General features: G+C 37.3%; 1 protein-coding gene across 3 annotated transcripts in view; it reads right to left on the reverse strand.

Moving 5' to 3' along the window:
* The window catches only part of LOC149786526 (uncharacterized), a 222,868-nt gene that overhangs the window by 193,829 nt on the left and 10,352 nt on the right, over positions 1-18,687 (reverse strand). For all 3 annotated transcript variants that reach the window (XM_089977028.1, XM_089977029.1, XM_089977030.1), the window contains exon 3: positions 13,717-13,847. In XM_089977028.1, coding sequence (XP_089833154.1) covers positions 13,717-13,847 — 131 coding nt within the window. The remainder of the gene's footprint in view (positions 1-13,716; positions 13,848-18,687) is intronic.

Genomic DNA, 18,687 nt, shown 5'->3' on the forward strand with positions numbered 1-18,687 from the left:
CGCGTTTGAAGTTGTTTTCGGACCCTGTCTCGTAACGGTATGAACTTTTTAAGCGCCGCTAGCCGCTCTCTGGCCAGCCGAGTAGTAAGTGATTCGCCTACCATTATTGCAATTGCTCCGTAGTTTCTAATTTTCCGCCGAGTGTGGCGGGGGGGATATGTCCCATCGGGGGCTCCAGGGAGTTTTCGTCTATAATCCTTCTAATGTTTTTGATCTTACTAGAAATCTCCCGGCGTCGTTCAAAAGCCTGTCCGAGTTTTTTTCGTACTGTCTCAACGGCAGTAAATAGTCCAATAAATGCATTTACGTCATTGCCATACAGGTTTTCATTGATCGTATATTGTAATCGCTTTATAAAAGAATACTCGCGTGGCAAGGTATATCGACCTTTCTTTGATTGCTCGTTAATAATTTCATAATCGGACAATATTTTTTGGTTATCAAGCTTATCAGATAATACAATTCCTTGATTTTTTAATTTTAAAATCTCGGTTAATATATTATTGATGTCTTCGATATTCATATTCTTATAAATATCTTTATTTCTAATAAAAAAAAAATGAACCCTGCGTATCAATCCCGAGGTGTGTTATCTAGTATGAAGTATTTCGTCATGGCGACTTCGTCACGGTGACAAGGATTTATTTATATACGAAAATCGAATTCTGTGACCCGTCTTTTTTGAGATCGCTGTTTTAGTTATATTCTCTGCAACAAATCGAACTGATTTACTACAAATATCGAAGTATCTACCAGCCGCATTCATAGAGTGAAATATTTTTTCTTCGTGCGTTATTGTATCAAACGATTTGACACCCCTTGCTTTTTTTGCGTGTTTACCAGTTCCGCCTTTTTTACTATTTTCACTCTGAGAGATAGCTTGCAAGTTTATAAGAGAATTATTTTGAGGACATCCATCAATATGATCAATAACGAGACCGTCCTCGATTGGCCCCTTAAACGTTTCATATACCACCCTGTGAACAAGATAAATTTTCTTTCCGGCACTAAACATCAAATACCCCCGATTATTTACGGTACCAACCGGCTTCTTCAGTCTACAATTTCTAACAACGCCGTCGCGAGATGCCTCGTAATTAACGAGCACAGGATGCGGCTGAAATTCTTGGTCCATTTGTATAATAATACTACTTGTCTAATTCATTATTTGGTTTAATTATAAACCTTTCAATGTAGTCCTGAGGAGTTTTGATGACGAAGTCGACGGTGGGGTCAATGACGGCATTTTTTATTCGTTTATCATAATAACGTTTTAGTTCCCTGTATCGCTTTCCGCCACAACTGATACATAATTGTCATTTTCCTCTTACACCAACGCGGCAAACCAAGCACGGGAGGGGGCCAAGAGAACCATTACGAACGCTTTGTAAATGATACCCGCAGAATTCACCTCTACATGATTTATTGCACGGGGTTATCGATCCAATCATCAACCATTTGCAGTGATTCATTATACTACATTCTTTCATTTAAATACTTGTTTTAATTATATGGAAGAGTTTGAGAGATTAGCAGCAATTAAGCCCTGGAAAAATATTAGGTTTAATCTCGATAGAGTCCTCAAGGACGCACCAAAAGCGTTAATAAACGATAGAACCCTGTTGAATAAAATACGCGACTGTATCAATGAATTCAAGCGTGATGGTGCATCTCATAGTTGGTCAACATTTCGAATTGATGGTGTTGTTGATGCTACCATGAACGACAACCGCGCAGCAACGATAATATCACAACTTGACGGTAAAAAGTATTTCTTCAGAGTAAAATTCATTGTCCGGGTGGAATCAGGTAATTGGATCATACGTGATAAATTTGAACCGGTTCTCAGCGACAAGAAATCAGTCATTGTTAGCCGCGACTCCAAGCCAGGGCTGTTAACCGGAGTTGACAGACCATACTATGAACGAGCGTATCCTGAAACAGCAGTTGTCTATGGAATATACCCGTTAAATAAGAAACCTGATATCGGAAAACTAGCGCCGATGAAACAGTCAACGGGGATAAATTGTGTAGCAGAACGAGTAATAGAGCATTTTACAAATGCGTGTCGAGGAAATAAACTGACCGATTTACGACGTAGTAAAATAAACCAATGGGAGGAGACAGTGCGCGAGCGAGGAGCAACCATCAGCGACATAGCGAGATTAGAAACGTCGCTGAGATTTCCAGTAACCGTTACAACGATAACCGGTGAAGTATTATATGAATCAAAGTATAAATCAAATGGAGCCCCAATCAAAATTATTGATCATAACGAACACGCGTGGACGCCCGCGGTCACAATATTTCCACGGGATAGAACAGTAAAGTATATCCCCGGGGAATTCCTGGGAGAGGATGGTTTTCTCGCGGAGAGGAAACTATTTGATGCTATTGCTTGTTTGTGTAAAAACGACCCTGTGTCAGTGTGGTTACTTCGCAGCGCTGAAAACGATGTGGATACCTTTGATCAGTTTGTAAGACCAAACGGTGAATTATATCGCACTGAAGCATTTCACAACAAGATGAAAAAAACCGCCATGGAATTTGAAGAGCATGATGAACAACTGCTAACAAATTGTTTTACGATTCCATCGGTTGCGGCTCATGTTGCAGCAAGGAAAAATGCGTGGAGACCAACGCGCAAGGAATTTCTACCGGATGTACAATCCAGTTGTTTGGAATATTATCACGGTGGACTATGGAACACTGAATACAACCGCGACGCTATGATCTCGGTTGATATGGTTGCCTGTTATCCAGCGAGTTTTCTTGGGTATGGATCCGCCGCTGTGTACTTCAAACGATTTGGACACCCCAGACATGAAATGACTCGTGTTGCTATTAATGGACCACTGCCTGATTTTGATTTAACCGGATTCGCTCGCATAGTATCATTTGAATTCGCGGCAGGACTTCATCGCTGTTGTTATATTTGGATCGTTAGACACATGGCTGAAAAGAGATGGCTTCCAATAGCGCTGCTACGGTTTATGATTGATTGTAGCATGCTTGTATCGTTGATTGTCAGTGACGCGATTATATCATACCGGGCGCAGACTGAAGTCTGGTTACCAGAACCAGAGCGTCTAGATAGCATAATTGACGAGTCCAGAGCACACATTGATGCCGACGAGGAATATATCATCGAATGGTCCAAAAAGATATTCAACCAACGAAACTGCGAGGCAAACGATCTCGGTAGAAGAATAATTGGTAAGTTCATACAAGGTGGAAAAAACTGCGACTACAAACGATATTGCTCACGGCTGATTATAGATGACGCAGAATATGATTTCGTAATCAAGGACGCAGTGGCAAAAAATAGATACGTGAACTGCAAAACAGCTTTCTTGTCCAATGGAACAAAGTTGGGTACAGTTGTTACCTACAGCGATGGAGACAGCCCCGCGTATCCGCATTTGAGGGCGTCTATGTTGGGTTACGCCGCTATCAATTTATTCTCGATGATAAATAGATTTCCCGACACCGCGGTTAGAGTAGCCGTTGATTCATTTTATATAGACGTAAAGTACAAGGGAAACATAGCCGAGTTTACTAGTCCGGACGAGAGTTGGGGTATATGGAGAATTAAAAATGAAATACGACGCGATTATTCCCCGTCAGCAGATGTCACCGTTGAAAATAATTACTTACGCGGTGATAAATTATCAGAATGATCTAATGCACCACCGTGTTCTGATCCAATTTGTAGATATAAAACAGTTTATTTAAGCGGTTGTGGCGGGTCGGGAAAAACGACTCGGGCAATTGAATTATTTCGAACGCGGGCAAGTATAATCGTGCTTACACCGACCCATAGACTAGCGTGAGAGATAAAACAACGAAATGTTGACGCCGTTACTTATCACAGCTTTTTTCGATACAGCGGCGGTGAGTGGACTCCTGATCGAATGGGGGAAAAATTTATTCCTGAGGTTATCATCTGGGATGAGATATGTACTGTTTCGTTAGATACTTTACAAATGTTTCTTGAGTGGTTGCTGCGCGCGAATACAGCGGTAATCATGTGTGGCGACCATGGCCAACCACCACCATTTGTCGGCGAGGGTCCACATGATTGGTTAAAGAATTTTGTGGACTATTATGAAGAAACCGATACTGATTACCGAGCACTTGATGAACAACTGCGCGAGGTTAAAAAATGAATCAGATTACAGCCGGATAGAGTTCAATGTGAAATAATCCGCGAGGTGATTCCGGAAACGCCGTTAAATGAATTCTGGGAAACATGGAAACCAAACGATTTGATTGTAGCGAGTAGAAAGATAGTCAGAGACACACTTCAGCAGAAGTTGTTTACGTTGCATAAGGAAAAGTTTCCAACGCGTCCAGTGCCGTTGTGTTATAAACCCGCGGACACACGGCGGCAAAACATTGAAGTTGAAATCCCGGGCCCGACAGCGTCAGGAACAAAAAAACAAATTCTTGTGCTGAATGATATTGTGCTCGTTGATATCAGCGTCGTCGAGGACGCGCTACGTGCTGATAAATCCCCGTGGACGCTAGGATACGCAACGACAATACATTCCTCGCAGGGATTAACTATCACGGATACAACTGTTTGGATGGTTGATAATCGCATCGAATGGTCAAATCTAGTCTATCTTGCAGTGTCCAGAGTACGGAGAATGAATCAGCTTCGAAGAATTGTTATTGACGAAGCCAGTGACAAAGTCACCGACAATGATGACATTATTGATGCTAGCGTCATTGATAGAAAACTCTCGGGTTACCGCCAACAGGATAAAAAAAAAACGGCGTTTTGATATTGATGCCGAATTAATAATTGCGTTACGACAACAACAGAATAATCACTGCGCGAGTTGCAATTGTGTAATGCGCTGGCGTTATTCGGATAAAGACGCTCGCCAATTTACCGTGGACAGGATCGATAACAGTCTCGGTCATGTCAAAAACAATGTGAGGTTGACCTGTCTTGAGTGCAATAGACGCAACGGCGCTAGTTAAGGCCACGTGGGGGCAATTGAGTATCGTCAGGTATCACTTGTAGTTGCTCGCGAGTAAATCCGCGCTGAGGAGCAGTTGAATCCAGTCTATAGATCGGTGGTCTATCAGTTGATCATGTTATCGTTGATATGTTATGCGTGGTAACACTCCAAATAGGATCAGTAGCTCTTTTTTTACCGCCTTCAAGCTCTCCTGGTTCATACAGATATCTAACAGTGACATCGCCGAGAATCGGCTTGGAAACACTATCTATTTTTGATCTTCCGGGTAAATACTTTTTTTTAATCGCGTCGCTGGGCTTCATGTTGATTGCTCGGGTAATCTCGTTATTTAACGCTGCAATTACGCCTGGTAATCTTTTAACCCATTCACGAGATCGTTTTTCCTGGATGAATTCCTTCGCGTATTGATATCCAAATAACCGTTCAGCAAGAGTCCGATTGAACCGTTCAACAATTGCCTGATCACGATGTAGCGCAGTATGACCTCGTCGTATCGCGACGCTATTATGTTTCAGCGTTGATAAAACAGCGCCGCGAAATTCATTGCCAGGATCAACTTGTAATAGATTTGGCCAGCGCAGAGGACCTCTTCGATAAATCCGCTCAAACGCATCGGCTACTTCAGTTGCTGACTTTGTTTTTAACGGCTCCGCTTGTTTGTATCGACTCGCAACATCAACTACGGTTAGCGCGTATTTGTAACCGTTGTCATGCGGCAGAAATAGTATATCAGCCTGATGAACTTCATTAGGTACGCTGACATCAAAGCGCGAAAAGTTGATTTGTTTAGGCAGTTGTAAATAGATTTGCCATATAGCCTGTTTGGATAACCAATTAGCCGCAGTGGCCTTTGTTACCTTTGCAGCGCTTGCGAGTTTACCAATTGCGGCCTTCCCCTTCCAGTATCCTCTTGGAGAATAATAGATGGATTCCATGTTGTTATTATAAACGCTAGCGTTTTCAATTACCAGCGCGAGAAGCTCCGCTTCCAATCATTAATTTACCTTTCATAGCCGATTTTACCAACCATGAAGCCAACTTTTCTTTGAGGGATTTATCAGGAATGGTATTTAACGCGTGAATTAATTTTACATCCGCGATATGACGCTGTTGCAGATCGCTACTTTTGTAGTAAGCAACATCATGAGCATGACACGCCTTATCGATAGCGTTTATTGGATACTCACCGGGTTTGGGCTGATTTTGATCATTGAGTCTGATATCTAATCGTGTTCCGGGGCCACAGTAGCTATATCCTGGGAGGTGCTTTTCTCCTGGATACTTTGCCCACGGTGTTCCGGGGAGTTTTGATAACTTGGCTGCAATATCACCTCCTCGCTTTTTTTTAAAGCATCCCCGGGTCTAATAGAAATAAATCTAAATTTCTTTGTACCGCATTGTACACACTTACCAGTAAGTGCCGATCTGTTATTTCTTGTTGTAACGGTTGTCATATCATTTGTGCCAGTACGCACTCTACACTTCACACAATATAGATCCATAATTTATGTATAGAGATATGAATATAATTGATTTTTCGGCGACTAAAACGAGAGAACCAGTTAAGCATGTTGCAGCGTTACCAAACTCGATCCGGATGATTATCATCGGACCATCTGGATCCGGCAAGACGCAATTGTTACTCAATTTAATAATGAGATGGATGAAGTGGGATAAGTTGTATTTAATCGCCCCTAGCGTAGATGATCAACGATGCTACGAGGTGTTGAAAGATTTTAACGAGAATGCATCAGCGATCGCTGAAAAAAATGTTATTGAGTTTATTACAGATATCAATGATGCACCAGGTATTGATGATATTGATGGCGACGTTAACAATCTAGTCGTGTACGATGATGTTATGTTAGACAATCAAAAAAACCCAGCTAGGATATTTTCCAGAGGCAGGCATAAAAACACCGACGTGATATGTCACTCAACGATACACTCAGATTCCAAAAGTAATCAGAGACAACTGTAATATTCTTGCTGTATTCAACGGCGTTGATACACACACGCTACGAAATATTTGGCAAACTTGGTGTGGCGGTGACATGGACTTTAATGGTTTTCGAAACTTTTTTAGTCATGCTCAGTCGACCCCACATGGATTTGTAACGATAAATTTACATGATCCTCGGACACGATATCGTATCGGACTTGACCAAATATTCGGTTAGTTGTAAATAATTTTCATTGTAAATAACTTCTTAGCAGCAGGGGGGGAAATGACATCGACACGGTCGTCGCTGTGTTTACCGGACGCTGACGACGCTGGGATCGGCGCGCAGAAAGTGTATTAAACCAGATGACGTCACCGTCGTGTAGGATGGATCGTCGTCGGTGTTTTTTTACCGGGCGCTGACGACACCGGATCCGCTGAGTGCAGAAAGTATTAATTAAGCAAAATAACGATTGGACAAAATGTCGGATTCGCCCCCCCTGCTGCTGTTTGGAAATGTTTTGAAACATCAGCATTTTCTGGTGACATTTTAGGCACTAAAAGCATTCAACTATTTATTCTACTGGCAGTTGATTATCATTATATAATTATTCATAATTAAATAATGTCATCTAAGAACTCCAGTTAGTTAGAAATAATTAACATATAGTTTCAACTGTAACCATGTATCCAGCATACATGGCAAAAGGACCAATAAAGGCACATATACCTTAAATGATGTGTGATACATTCCATGTCACCTGTCCATTGTCAGCATAGCTTTTCAACTCAGAATAAAAACCAAAGACCATACAAAACTTTATGATATGAACTTGAAAATACTAATGTGAATATATGAGGATGAGCAGAAAATGAAAAGTCAGACTTTACAAAATCCTCAGTAAAGTGGAAAGACTAGAAGCATTAAAGATACATAAAATGTAAGCAACTGTATGTACTTGCTTATAAGCTCAGTTAACTGCAAACAAGAAAGGTCCTGCTCTGCCATAGCATAATGCACCTGCAGATCAGGGTCTTTGTTGTTTGTTCTACTGATTACTCCTAACAAAATTACACCAACCCAGATCTGCCAGTGCATTATGTGATGCCAGATATGGGTCTATGCAGCTTGCAGTTGGAATTGGCTTATAAGTTAGTATACAAGGTAAGCTGTGACAGCTTACTTGTATTCTAGCACACGCCACAGAATGTTATAAACTTTCTATGCATTACTGATTTATGAATCTTAAGTTAAATGGCATTCTGATGATGCCTCTAATAAAAGTTTATATTTATTCATATACCATCTTCCAGCCAATGTACAACTCACTCCACCCAAACATACACTCTGATGTCACTCCACCCAAACATACACTCTGATGTCACTCCACCCAAACATACACTCTGATGATGACTAATAAATGTGTATATTTATTCATACACCATCTTCCAGCCAATGTACAACTCACTCCATCCAAACATACACAATTTCAAGTTGAATATAATGCATATTAGAGCATCTAAATATTCAACAAATGTCCTTTGTGTAGACAGACTTTACTGAACAATTTACCAATCCATGCCCTGAGTGGCCAAGTAGTCTAAAGTGCTCTCTGTTACAAATCACTACCATCTCACCTCCGTCTGCATAGGTTTGAGTCTCAAATTCAGCTAATGTGGGTATGTGAGAAAGTAGCTTCTCGTGGGTCGGTGGTTCTTTCCAGGGTTTTCCTGGGTTCTTCCTCCACCATTATACTGGCCGCCATGTGTAGCGTATCGTATGCTGAAAAATGGCATTAAACCCTACAACAACAACCAATCCATGCCAATTTAAAAATTTTCGTACAGTCAATCAAACATAATGAATGAAAAGTTTGAAATCATGCTTATTTTTTCTGCTCCAACAAAATATTCAAATAATCTTGAGCAATTCCTATATGCTGGGAGTTGCAATTTATTTATTAAAATGTGACTTGTACAAAATTTATGCTGAGCTTCCCATGCATTTCTGTAACTTGAGCACATAGTGCACCCTTCTGTGGGCCGTAATAAGACAAATGTTTATCTGTAATCTTTCTAATACTGGTTCAACAAGTTATGAAATCAGATGGAAGCCCAGCAGATCTTATGCACAGAACCTACACTTTTCTGCTTTAAATTCAAAAGAAGTATTTCTAATAAAACTGTCAGCTTTAAGACTTCCTTTCTTCCTTGACACAAATGCAAGTCATTAATCAACAGACCTTTCTAACATGAGAATTAGCCTTATTTAGCACCTCCTTGTCTCATTACCTAAAGCCAATGGGTGAGTCACTAGTTCAGGACTGCTATGCATATTTAATTTTTATTGTTTGTTAGGTTTTTGATTAATTATATTATAGAGATAATTGTATTTTGGACATTTTCCAATATCAAGTTCATTTTTTAACCTGATCTGAATAATTGATCTTGTTGGTTTTTTGTAAACAACATATTTATCTCACTCTGAGTCCAGAACATTGAAAATTCCCCATGAAATCTCAGGTCTACTTCTTGTTTACCACATTTTAGTAACAGACCTTCTAATCATAAATAAGATTTTATCCTGTAAAAATTTAGAATCTTCCAGAATCAGATTTTCGATTAGCAATAATTTTCTTTAGAAAATGCTGTAACCTGTGGTCAAGTACAGGGCTATATCTTGTTTATCAAGAATTGATTTTTTTCATGCTGTATGATCAGAGCAGAATCAGTTGGATTACTGTTGTGTCCAGTGTTTCATTTGGGCTGGAATTTATTTATTCAAATTGTTTCCTTTAAGTCTGTCATCTCTAGAAATACATAGTGCTCAAAAATAACATTTTTGGAAATAGAGATTTGGATTTATAGTGAACTTCAAATCAGGATATATTCATGGATAGTAATAATGTGATTCAACAAAAGACTGGGCATGTCACTGTGACACAGGTCATCACAGGCACATCAACACTTATAGTGCTGGACTTATTTTGGAATACCACTAAATTTTATTCAGGGCCCTGATCATTAGAAATTCTAGGATATTTTTGGATTTAATTCACAATACCGTAAGTTCTTTCTACATCTTTTACTTTGTATTCTATGGAAATAAATTATACTAGTTTAGGACAATGGGATGGCTCTAGTTCAGAACAATGGAAGGGCTACTACTTCAGGGCAATGGGAGGAATACTAGTTATGGACAATGGGAGGGCTACTATTTCAGGACAATGGGAGGAATACTAGTTATGAACAATGGGAGGAATACTAGTTACGGACAATAGGAGGGCTACTACTTCAGGACAATGGGAGGGCTACTAGTTCAGGCCAATGGGAGGAATACTAATTACGGACACTGGGAGTTCTACTAGTTATGGACAATGGTAGGGATACTAGTTCAGGACAATGGGAGGACTACTAGACATGGACAATGGGAGGACTACTAGTTATGGACAATGGGAGGACTACTAGTTATGGACAATCACAATGGGAGAGCTACAATTCAGGACAATATTAGGACTACTAGTTATGGACAATGGGAGAGCTACTAGTTCAGGACAATGGGAGGACTACTAGTTACAGACAATGGGAGGAAAACTAGTTATGGACAATGGAAGGGCTACTAGTTCAGGACAATGTTAACACTACTAGTTACGGACAATGGGAGAGCTACTAGTTATGGACAATGGGAGGGCTACTAGTTATGAAGAATGGGAGGACTACTAGTTCAGGATTATGGGAGGACTACTAATTCATTACACTGGGAGGAGTACTAGTTCAGTACAGTGGGAGGAGTACTACTTCAGGACAGTGGGAGGATCACTAGTTCATAACCATGGGAGAAATACTTGCCAGGAATATGGAAGGACTACTAGTTCAGGACAATGGAAGAGCTACTAGTTTAAAGATAATGTGATCAATTACATAAAACTGAACATTTGGGCATTTATTCTAATAAACAGGATCAGAACAAAAGAAAGATAAAGTACCTTTAACTTGAAACTAATGCTTTCATTTTGCTCAAGTTAAAAATTCCAAACTTTAGTTAGCTAGTACAAAGAATTTCTTATATAAATTAGTATGGGTATGGCTTAGAGTGAATTTCAGAAGGGTTTATATTTTCATTCATGTCATTTTGCTGTAGCCTACTGATCTCAATTAAGATAGCCCAGACCATGCAATTTGGTTACTCCCGAGCGCTGTACTCAACAACTGCCAGACCCATGTATCTGTTAAAACATGTTTTGGCAAGTCACCGATATTCCATCATCAAATGTGTCATTTTGTTGGACATGAGAGACCAGATGCATTTTGTATCATTTTAAGAATTTATTTTTCTAAAATAATAGCTTATAAAGCATAATGAAGGTGATAACTCAATGCAGGTCTTAGTCATTTGTTTAAAGTCCGTTGCCAAAATCTAACTATACTTTTGTTCATTAATCCACAGTTGATTTTTTGAAAAATCTCTTCTGAAATGAAATAATAATATTCATCCATTCATCTGTTAACTTGTCCTTAATGCATCTATTCACCATCCTACCAACCTCTGTTCACTTACTCTAAAATTCATCCACTCACCATCCATCCATCCATCTGTTCACCCACTCATAATTCATCAATTCACCATCCAGCCATCGACTTTTCACTCATCCAATCATTCAGCTCATGATTAAGTCAAACATTTAAATTCTGAAGACCTACGATGAAGTGTTAATCTAACAGAGCTAAGTTGTACCTATCTACTTGTCTACAAACAAATCTTCACATTCAGACAAGTTTATCAGGCAATATTTGTAAACCTGTCCACATTTTTCTAGCTTTCCTGATCACATGAGCACTTGTACCATTCGGGTAGAAACCACAAATGATTCTGAATGCACAGAACATGCCAATAATGATACTGTCCATGCCATGTGGTATAAGTCAAACAGAATCTTTTGCATAGTACAATGGAAACCAGGTACTCATCCCAATATGAAGTAGAAAGGATTTTCAAAGTCAGATAATACACCCATTAATGATGAGTGATTTTGCTCATTTCACTAAAATGTAAATAACTTTTTTTCAGTACATATTTCTTTCAGCAATTTTCTCACTCCCTGTCACATCTAATTTAGACACTGTAACAATGCAACGAGGTTTTTTAATGGGGAAAAAGTTTTTTTATTTCCACTCTCTTTTTTATGCATAGATGATTAATCTAAATTACCCAATTACTTCAAAAAAAATTAGAAAACAAATATCCTTTCAAATACAGTTCTTTGGATACCAAGACATTAATGACCTTATCAATTTATGCCATCATGATGTGTCACTGTCAGATTCAACACAGTGATATCAGCAAAACTTAAAAATTCAAGGTATTATATGCAAATGATATAACAACCACCCACCCTGGCTCATGTGCAACCATTTCCAATTTGCTGCAAAACACTAAATCAATAAATGTTTGTTAAGATATAAATAGCACAGTCTACATGCAACAGTTCTTGAAGGAAAAAACAACAATATGAGTTGAAATTTTAGCTGTGGCACTTGGTGACTGCACTATATAGTATATAAAAATGAATTGAAATTTTAGCTGTGGCACTTGGCAACTTGTCTAAATAATATATAAAAATGAGTTGAAATCTTAGCTGTGGCACTTGGCAACTGCCAAATAATATAGAAAAATGAGTTGAAATCTTAGCTGTGGCACTTGGCAACTGCACTAAATAATATAAAAAAATGAGTTGAAATCTTAGCTGTGGCACTTGGCAACTGTACTAAATAATATCTATAAATGAGTTGAAATCTTAGCTGTGGCACTTGGCAACTGTACTAAATAATAACTATAAATGAGTTGAAATCTTAGCTGTGGCACTTGGCAACCGCACTAAATAATTATAAACATCGTGATATTATCACAACGATACCATCACGAAGGTCATATTACATTAAAACTGCAATACTTAAGGGAACTATGCAAGCGCTATAAGTCTATGGAGTTTGTTATCCATTCAAATTCACCAACACCAATACAGCCTTCGTAATGGCATGGGTCACCTGCCCTGCTTGGACTTTTATCGCTAAGGTACGCAAAGCAAAAGAGAAAATGAAACAAAAATAAGCACACAGCTTTGTAAGTGTTAACAAAGGAGAAATTTAATAATGAAAACAAGCGTGTAAAATCACATATTTAATTAAGGTCAACAAAACTAAAGTGGATGCTACTCGTGATGAATGCTGTACAATCAATTTAGCTGTTTTGTTTTCTTAGTGTCGTCTGACATCATATATACTATGATCCTACAGTCTCAATGATGCCAATACCAGCTCATGGGATAAAATCTAGATGTGTCCACTTGACATTTACAAAGTTAAGCCATTTTTAATGTATTATCCCCAGAGATACCTGCCAATACATTCTGAGCAGACAGAGACTACCTTCTAATTATTCTTTATAAAACATGAGGCTCAAATTTAAAAGTACAAGACCTGGTCAACACAGCAACATAACTAGAACTATTACAATGTTGTTAAAATTTAGAGTTATAAAAAGTCACAACACACAGAAGGTTTAAAAAGTTGACTGCCAGCAGATACAAAAAACACTGCAAAATCATTTATTTTCATGATTTTATAAATAGATTTGGGGAAAGACTCAAAATGTTTCAACAAAATGTTCGCAATTCATTGTGTTGTTACATTTTTTTAAGGCAAGCCACCAAATCCATGATAATTAGTACCCACAAAAGTGAATTAAAAGTGATAAATCTAAACATCAGAAATCAATTTTACCTCATGATCTTGGCATAGAGCTTGTGTGGGATGCCCGTCATCACCCCTGCTCCATCTCCAGAGTCATTGTCACATCCACAGGCTCCCCTGTGTGCCATGCGCTTCAGCATGATCTCTGAGTCACGCAGTACCTGATAGGTGGTTTAAAAAATCATTCTATTGTATATGCAATAATGTAAATGTAAAGCATTTTCTGACTAGTCCAATATCAACATTTTGGTAGGTAAATCCGTGACAGAAAAATGTGAACACCATTATAATATTATGATGCTACATGCAATAAAGTATCACAAAGATTTTTATGTTTGACAATTTCCTGATAAATTTCCTTAAAATATAAATGACTGGAAATAACAATCTTTTATTGATTATCTGAAAACTTTACCATTACAAATAACCATTGTCAGATTGAAATCTGATAATTATAACACAAGTTTAATTAAAATAAAGTTTTAAAACATTCTGATAAATTATGGATGCTAAATCTTGTTCAGAAAAAAATATTCACAAGACCAACATAAGTAAAGACCAATTAAAATGTTTTTTGGACTGATGACAGACTTTATACTGATGATGAATACGCAACATGGGGTGGAGGGGGTAATAAATCATGTCATCAATGACAATTAATAATGTCCTACTTTATGGACTGATGACAGACTTTATACTGATGATGAATACGCAACATGGGGTGGAGGGGGTAATAAATCATGTCATTAATGACAATTAATAATGTCCTACTTTATGGACTGATGACAGACTTTATACTGATGATGAATACCCAACATGGGGTGGAGGGGGTAATAAATCATATCATCAATGACAATTAATAATGTCCTACTTTATGGACTGATGACAGACTTTATACTGATGATGAATACCCAACATGGGGTAGAGGGGGTAATAAATCATGTCATTAATGACAATTAATAATGTTCTATATATGGTGGTGTCAATCGTACCATGTTTCACAATATTAATAATAATAATTGTACACTTATATGAAGGTAAACATGCAGTTATATGCCCTTACACCTGAAATTCCATTTTACATTTCAAGCCAGAAATATTAAATTCATACAGAATTCAGCTTCATCATATGGAGCCATTTATAGAGACAGGTATAAGTTAATTCATCAAATATTTGTAGGGCACTGAATATTAAAGTAAGCAAATATTGTAACAAAATTATATGTAAAGCCTAATGCCTAATTTTTATTTTATATGGTGTGTGTTTGTGTATGATTTGGATATTTAACTTAGCTTTTTAAAAAATTCAATGATATGTATATTTGATTCAATTTATATTTGATTATATCTGATTTAATTTAATTGTTTGATTGTTAGTTTTAAATTTTTTATTCTAATACATGTTATAGTAATGTAATTTTGTTTACTGGAATTTGACATTTTCCAGAAATTAGTTTGACCTGACTGTTTTTTCATGAATAATAGATCTTTGTATCTAAAAGATGACATAGTTCCCGACCTTGATACAGAATTAGTAGTGTTGGAGTAAACGACTTCTTTTTTTGTATTCATTCTTAGTTTGGATTTATAGGGCGGAATTGAGGCTGTACTGGATGTACGTAACTTTATACATGTCAATAGCCTCTATTTCAAAATTCTGGTTTTACCAAAATTGCGCAGTAGTCAGATATAATAGTGATGTATTGAGAAATAATTTTAGCTGGGCTTTTAAACACTTCGATGTCAAGATTTTTTTCTGTTGTGACCAGTTGGAGTTGAATACTTTAAGTTTTCTTCATATTATTTGGATTCTAAGAGATTAATTCTTTTCCCTGGGAATATTTAAGTGCTCATACAGAATTCTTAGACAAAGACATTTATTGACATTTTATTCAGAATTTAAACACCGGAATATTCTTTTCTGTGGTACAACAAAGAACTTTATAAGCTTGTTGTCTTCACTTTTTTCTTGTTACTGTTAACACATAACATCAGTCATATCGCTATAATGTCTCCAGTGTGGCAGTTTAAAGTGATGTCCAGCACTGGAGCATCATACCGCAGACATGTAGCATAATGTCCCACCCAGTCACATTATCCTGACACCAAGCTGACCAGTCCTAACACTAACCTCTTAATGCTGAGCGCTGATATGGTTAATTTAATTAAAACAGACAAATTCTTAAGCTGAACAGGTGATTTAGATATATTTAAAAAAAGCCCTTACTGCAATTAAATATATTCCATTGTTTTAATATTATACGTCTAAAACAATGATATGTCCCTAAGTACATCAGATTAAACAGTTTTGATCGAGGTACTTGCAAATTGTTAAGTATGATCATCCCAGTTCAGATTACATTGTCTGAGATGTCTTGCCCTATCAGACATTGTGTCTCAATCAGATGCCATGTCCCAATCTGATGTCATGTCCCATCAGACATCATTCAGTATGATTAACCCCTGGCAAACTATTTTCTGTAATGTTATGTCCCATAAAATGTCATGTCCCATCAGTTGTCATTCAGTGTGATTATCCCCGAGCAGATTATATTTTTTTAGATGTGCCATCCGATGTCATGTCCCAATCTGATGTTATTCAGAATTATCATCCCCAGGCAAATTGTATTTCCTGAGATATTATGTCTCATCAGATATCATGTCCCAATCTGATGTCATTTAGTATGATCATCCCCAAGCAGACTGTATTTTCTGAGATGTTATGTCCCAGTCCATAATGACATTAAGTTACATTTGTGTCTTCAAAATATGAACTGGCCCCATAATCACAAATAATGTATCTCAATCAGATGTCATGTCCCCAGGGTTTACTCTATGCTGGACCCTTGAGTCAATTACCAGCAGTGCCCATAAGAACCCCAAAAATAGAGACAACAGGTTGTTATGACTGACTTTAGACTGAACCAAGTGCATTCCAAGCTTATTTAATAGAGTGTGCTTGCAAAAGAATCCTGATGACCAATTCCACTAGATGAGAGAAATGTCTTACTGACTTTGATTACTTTGAGCAAATGATGGAACAATGATACTGATAGCGAGAAGAAAAAATCTTCAGCAAAACAGAAATGAGTCTATTTCAAAAGTAGCATACAGGCAGGGAAAAATGCAGACTGAAATTCTAGAGGGGAATGGTTACTCAAGCACAAGAAATCTGTAAAATCCCAGAATAGAAGGCCTTCAACGGGGAACCTGATAATGAATGCAGACACCTGGGTCATGGATTTATTAATTTGAGCAATCAATATTCATTTTTCATGAATTATACGTTTTGAATCATTTCCTAAGAAAATAAACAACATTTGCTTGTTTCCTTTTCCGTTAAAATATCTTTGTCCTGAACAGTGACAATGACTACTTAAGTGGGCAACATTTTTTTTCGTAAGACTATTGTGACACAACCTACCAATGCAAATGACCTTCGCAAGAACAGCTCATAAAATGTTTTTGATTCTAAACCCAAAGCATGTATTAGAGATCTGAGTATCAAGAGGAGGTCCTAATATAACTTGGATAAATCCATGAATAGGTTTGCCTTGAGTTCCCTTATAATATACCCATTTTTGACAATAAACCAGTTCACAAAAAGTTTCATCAAATTTATATTCCAGAAAGCTTTGTCTGAAATTAAGGCCATCTCCCACGTTGACGCAATTTAGAAGAATGGTTCCCTGACCATATCACTCCAGAAATACTATATTCAATAAGAATGACAGTCTATTTTTAATTTTCTTTTTCCTACCGTTATTGAGTCTGTTGAAACATTACAGCAACACTCCCATCCTTAAATACGTCTTTTCCTTGGTAAATATGGATCAAAATTATGTTGCTAGCTGCAGCCAATTGATTCTCAGTAATTAATGCAATCCCTGGAGCTCAGTTTTGCGTAAATAGACAAAATAATTCCTCAAAAGCACAAACAGATTTCATTTTTGAGTGGGCGATTAGTCTGTTTGGAAATCAATATACAGGAGTGTAGTCTGACAAATGGAAGACTAAGGTGCTAACAACAACATTAATGGATGAACTGAAAAAAGCAAGACTGTAATCAGAGCTTTTTCATATCAATCAATGGAACACTAGTTATTTCAGGGTAAATTCACATCGAAGGAACACTAGTTATTTCAGGGTAAATTCATATCAAAGGAACACTCTTTTTTTCAGGGTAAAATCACATCTATCAAAGAACACAAGTTATTTCAGGGTAAATTCACATCAATCAAAGGAACACAAGTTATTTCGGGGTAAATTCACATCAATCAAAGGAACACTCATTATTTTCAGAGTAAATTCAGGTCAATCTAAGGAACACTAGTTATTTCAGGGTAAATTTACTTCAGTCAAGGAACACTAGTTTCTTTTCAGGGTAAATTCACATAAAAGGAACACCAGTTTTTTCAGAGTAAATTTACATCAGTCAAAGGAACACTAGTTTCTTTTCAGGGTAAATTCACATGAAAGGAACACTAGTTATTTCAGGATAAATTCACTTCAGTCAAAGGAATGCTAGTTATTTCAGGGTAAATACACTTCAGTCAAAGGAACACTAGTTATTTCAGGGTAAATTCACATCAGTCAAAAGAACATTAGTTATTTCAGGATAAAATCACTTCAGTCCAAAGGAACACTAGTTTTTTCAGGGTAAATTTATGTCAATCAAGTTTTATAAGGTAAATTCACATCAACAGAAAACTAGTTATTTCTGGGAAAATTCACTTCAATCAAAGGAACACTAGTTATTTCAGGGTAAATTAACTTCAGTCAAAGAAACACTAGTTATTTCAGGGTAAATTCAGATCAGTCAAAGAAGTACTAGTTTTTTAAGGTAAATTCAAGTCAGTCAAGTTTTTTTAAGGTAAATTCATATCAAAGGAACACTAGTTATTTCTGGGTAAATTCACACCAGTCAAAGGAACACTAGTTATTTCTAGTTAAATTCCTCTGTCAATACTTCATGCATGATAACCAGTCAAGTTTTCAAAA

Source organism: Sinohyriopsis cumingii, chromosome 12, assembly GCF_028554795.1.
Source record: "Sinohyriopsis cumingii isolate HCF-2022 chromosome 12, ASM2855479v2, whole genome shotgun sequence".
NCBI classification, from domain to species: domain Eukaryota; kingdom Metazoa; phylum Mollusca; class Bivalvia; order Unionida; family Unionidae; genus Sinohyriopsis; species Sinohyriopsis cumingii.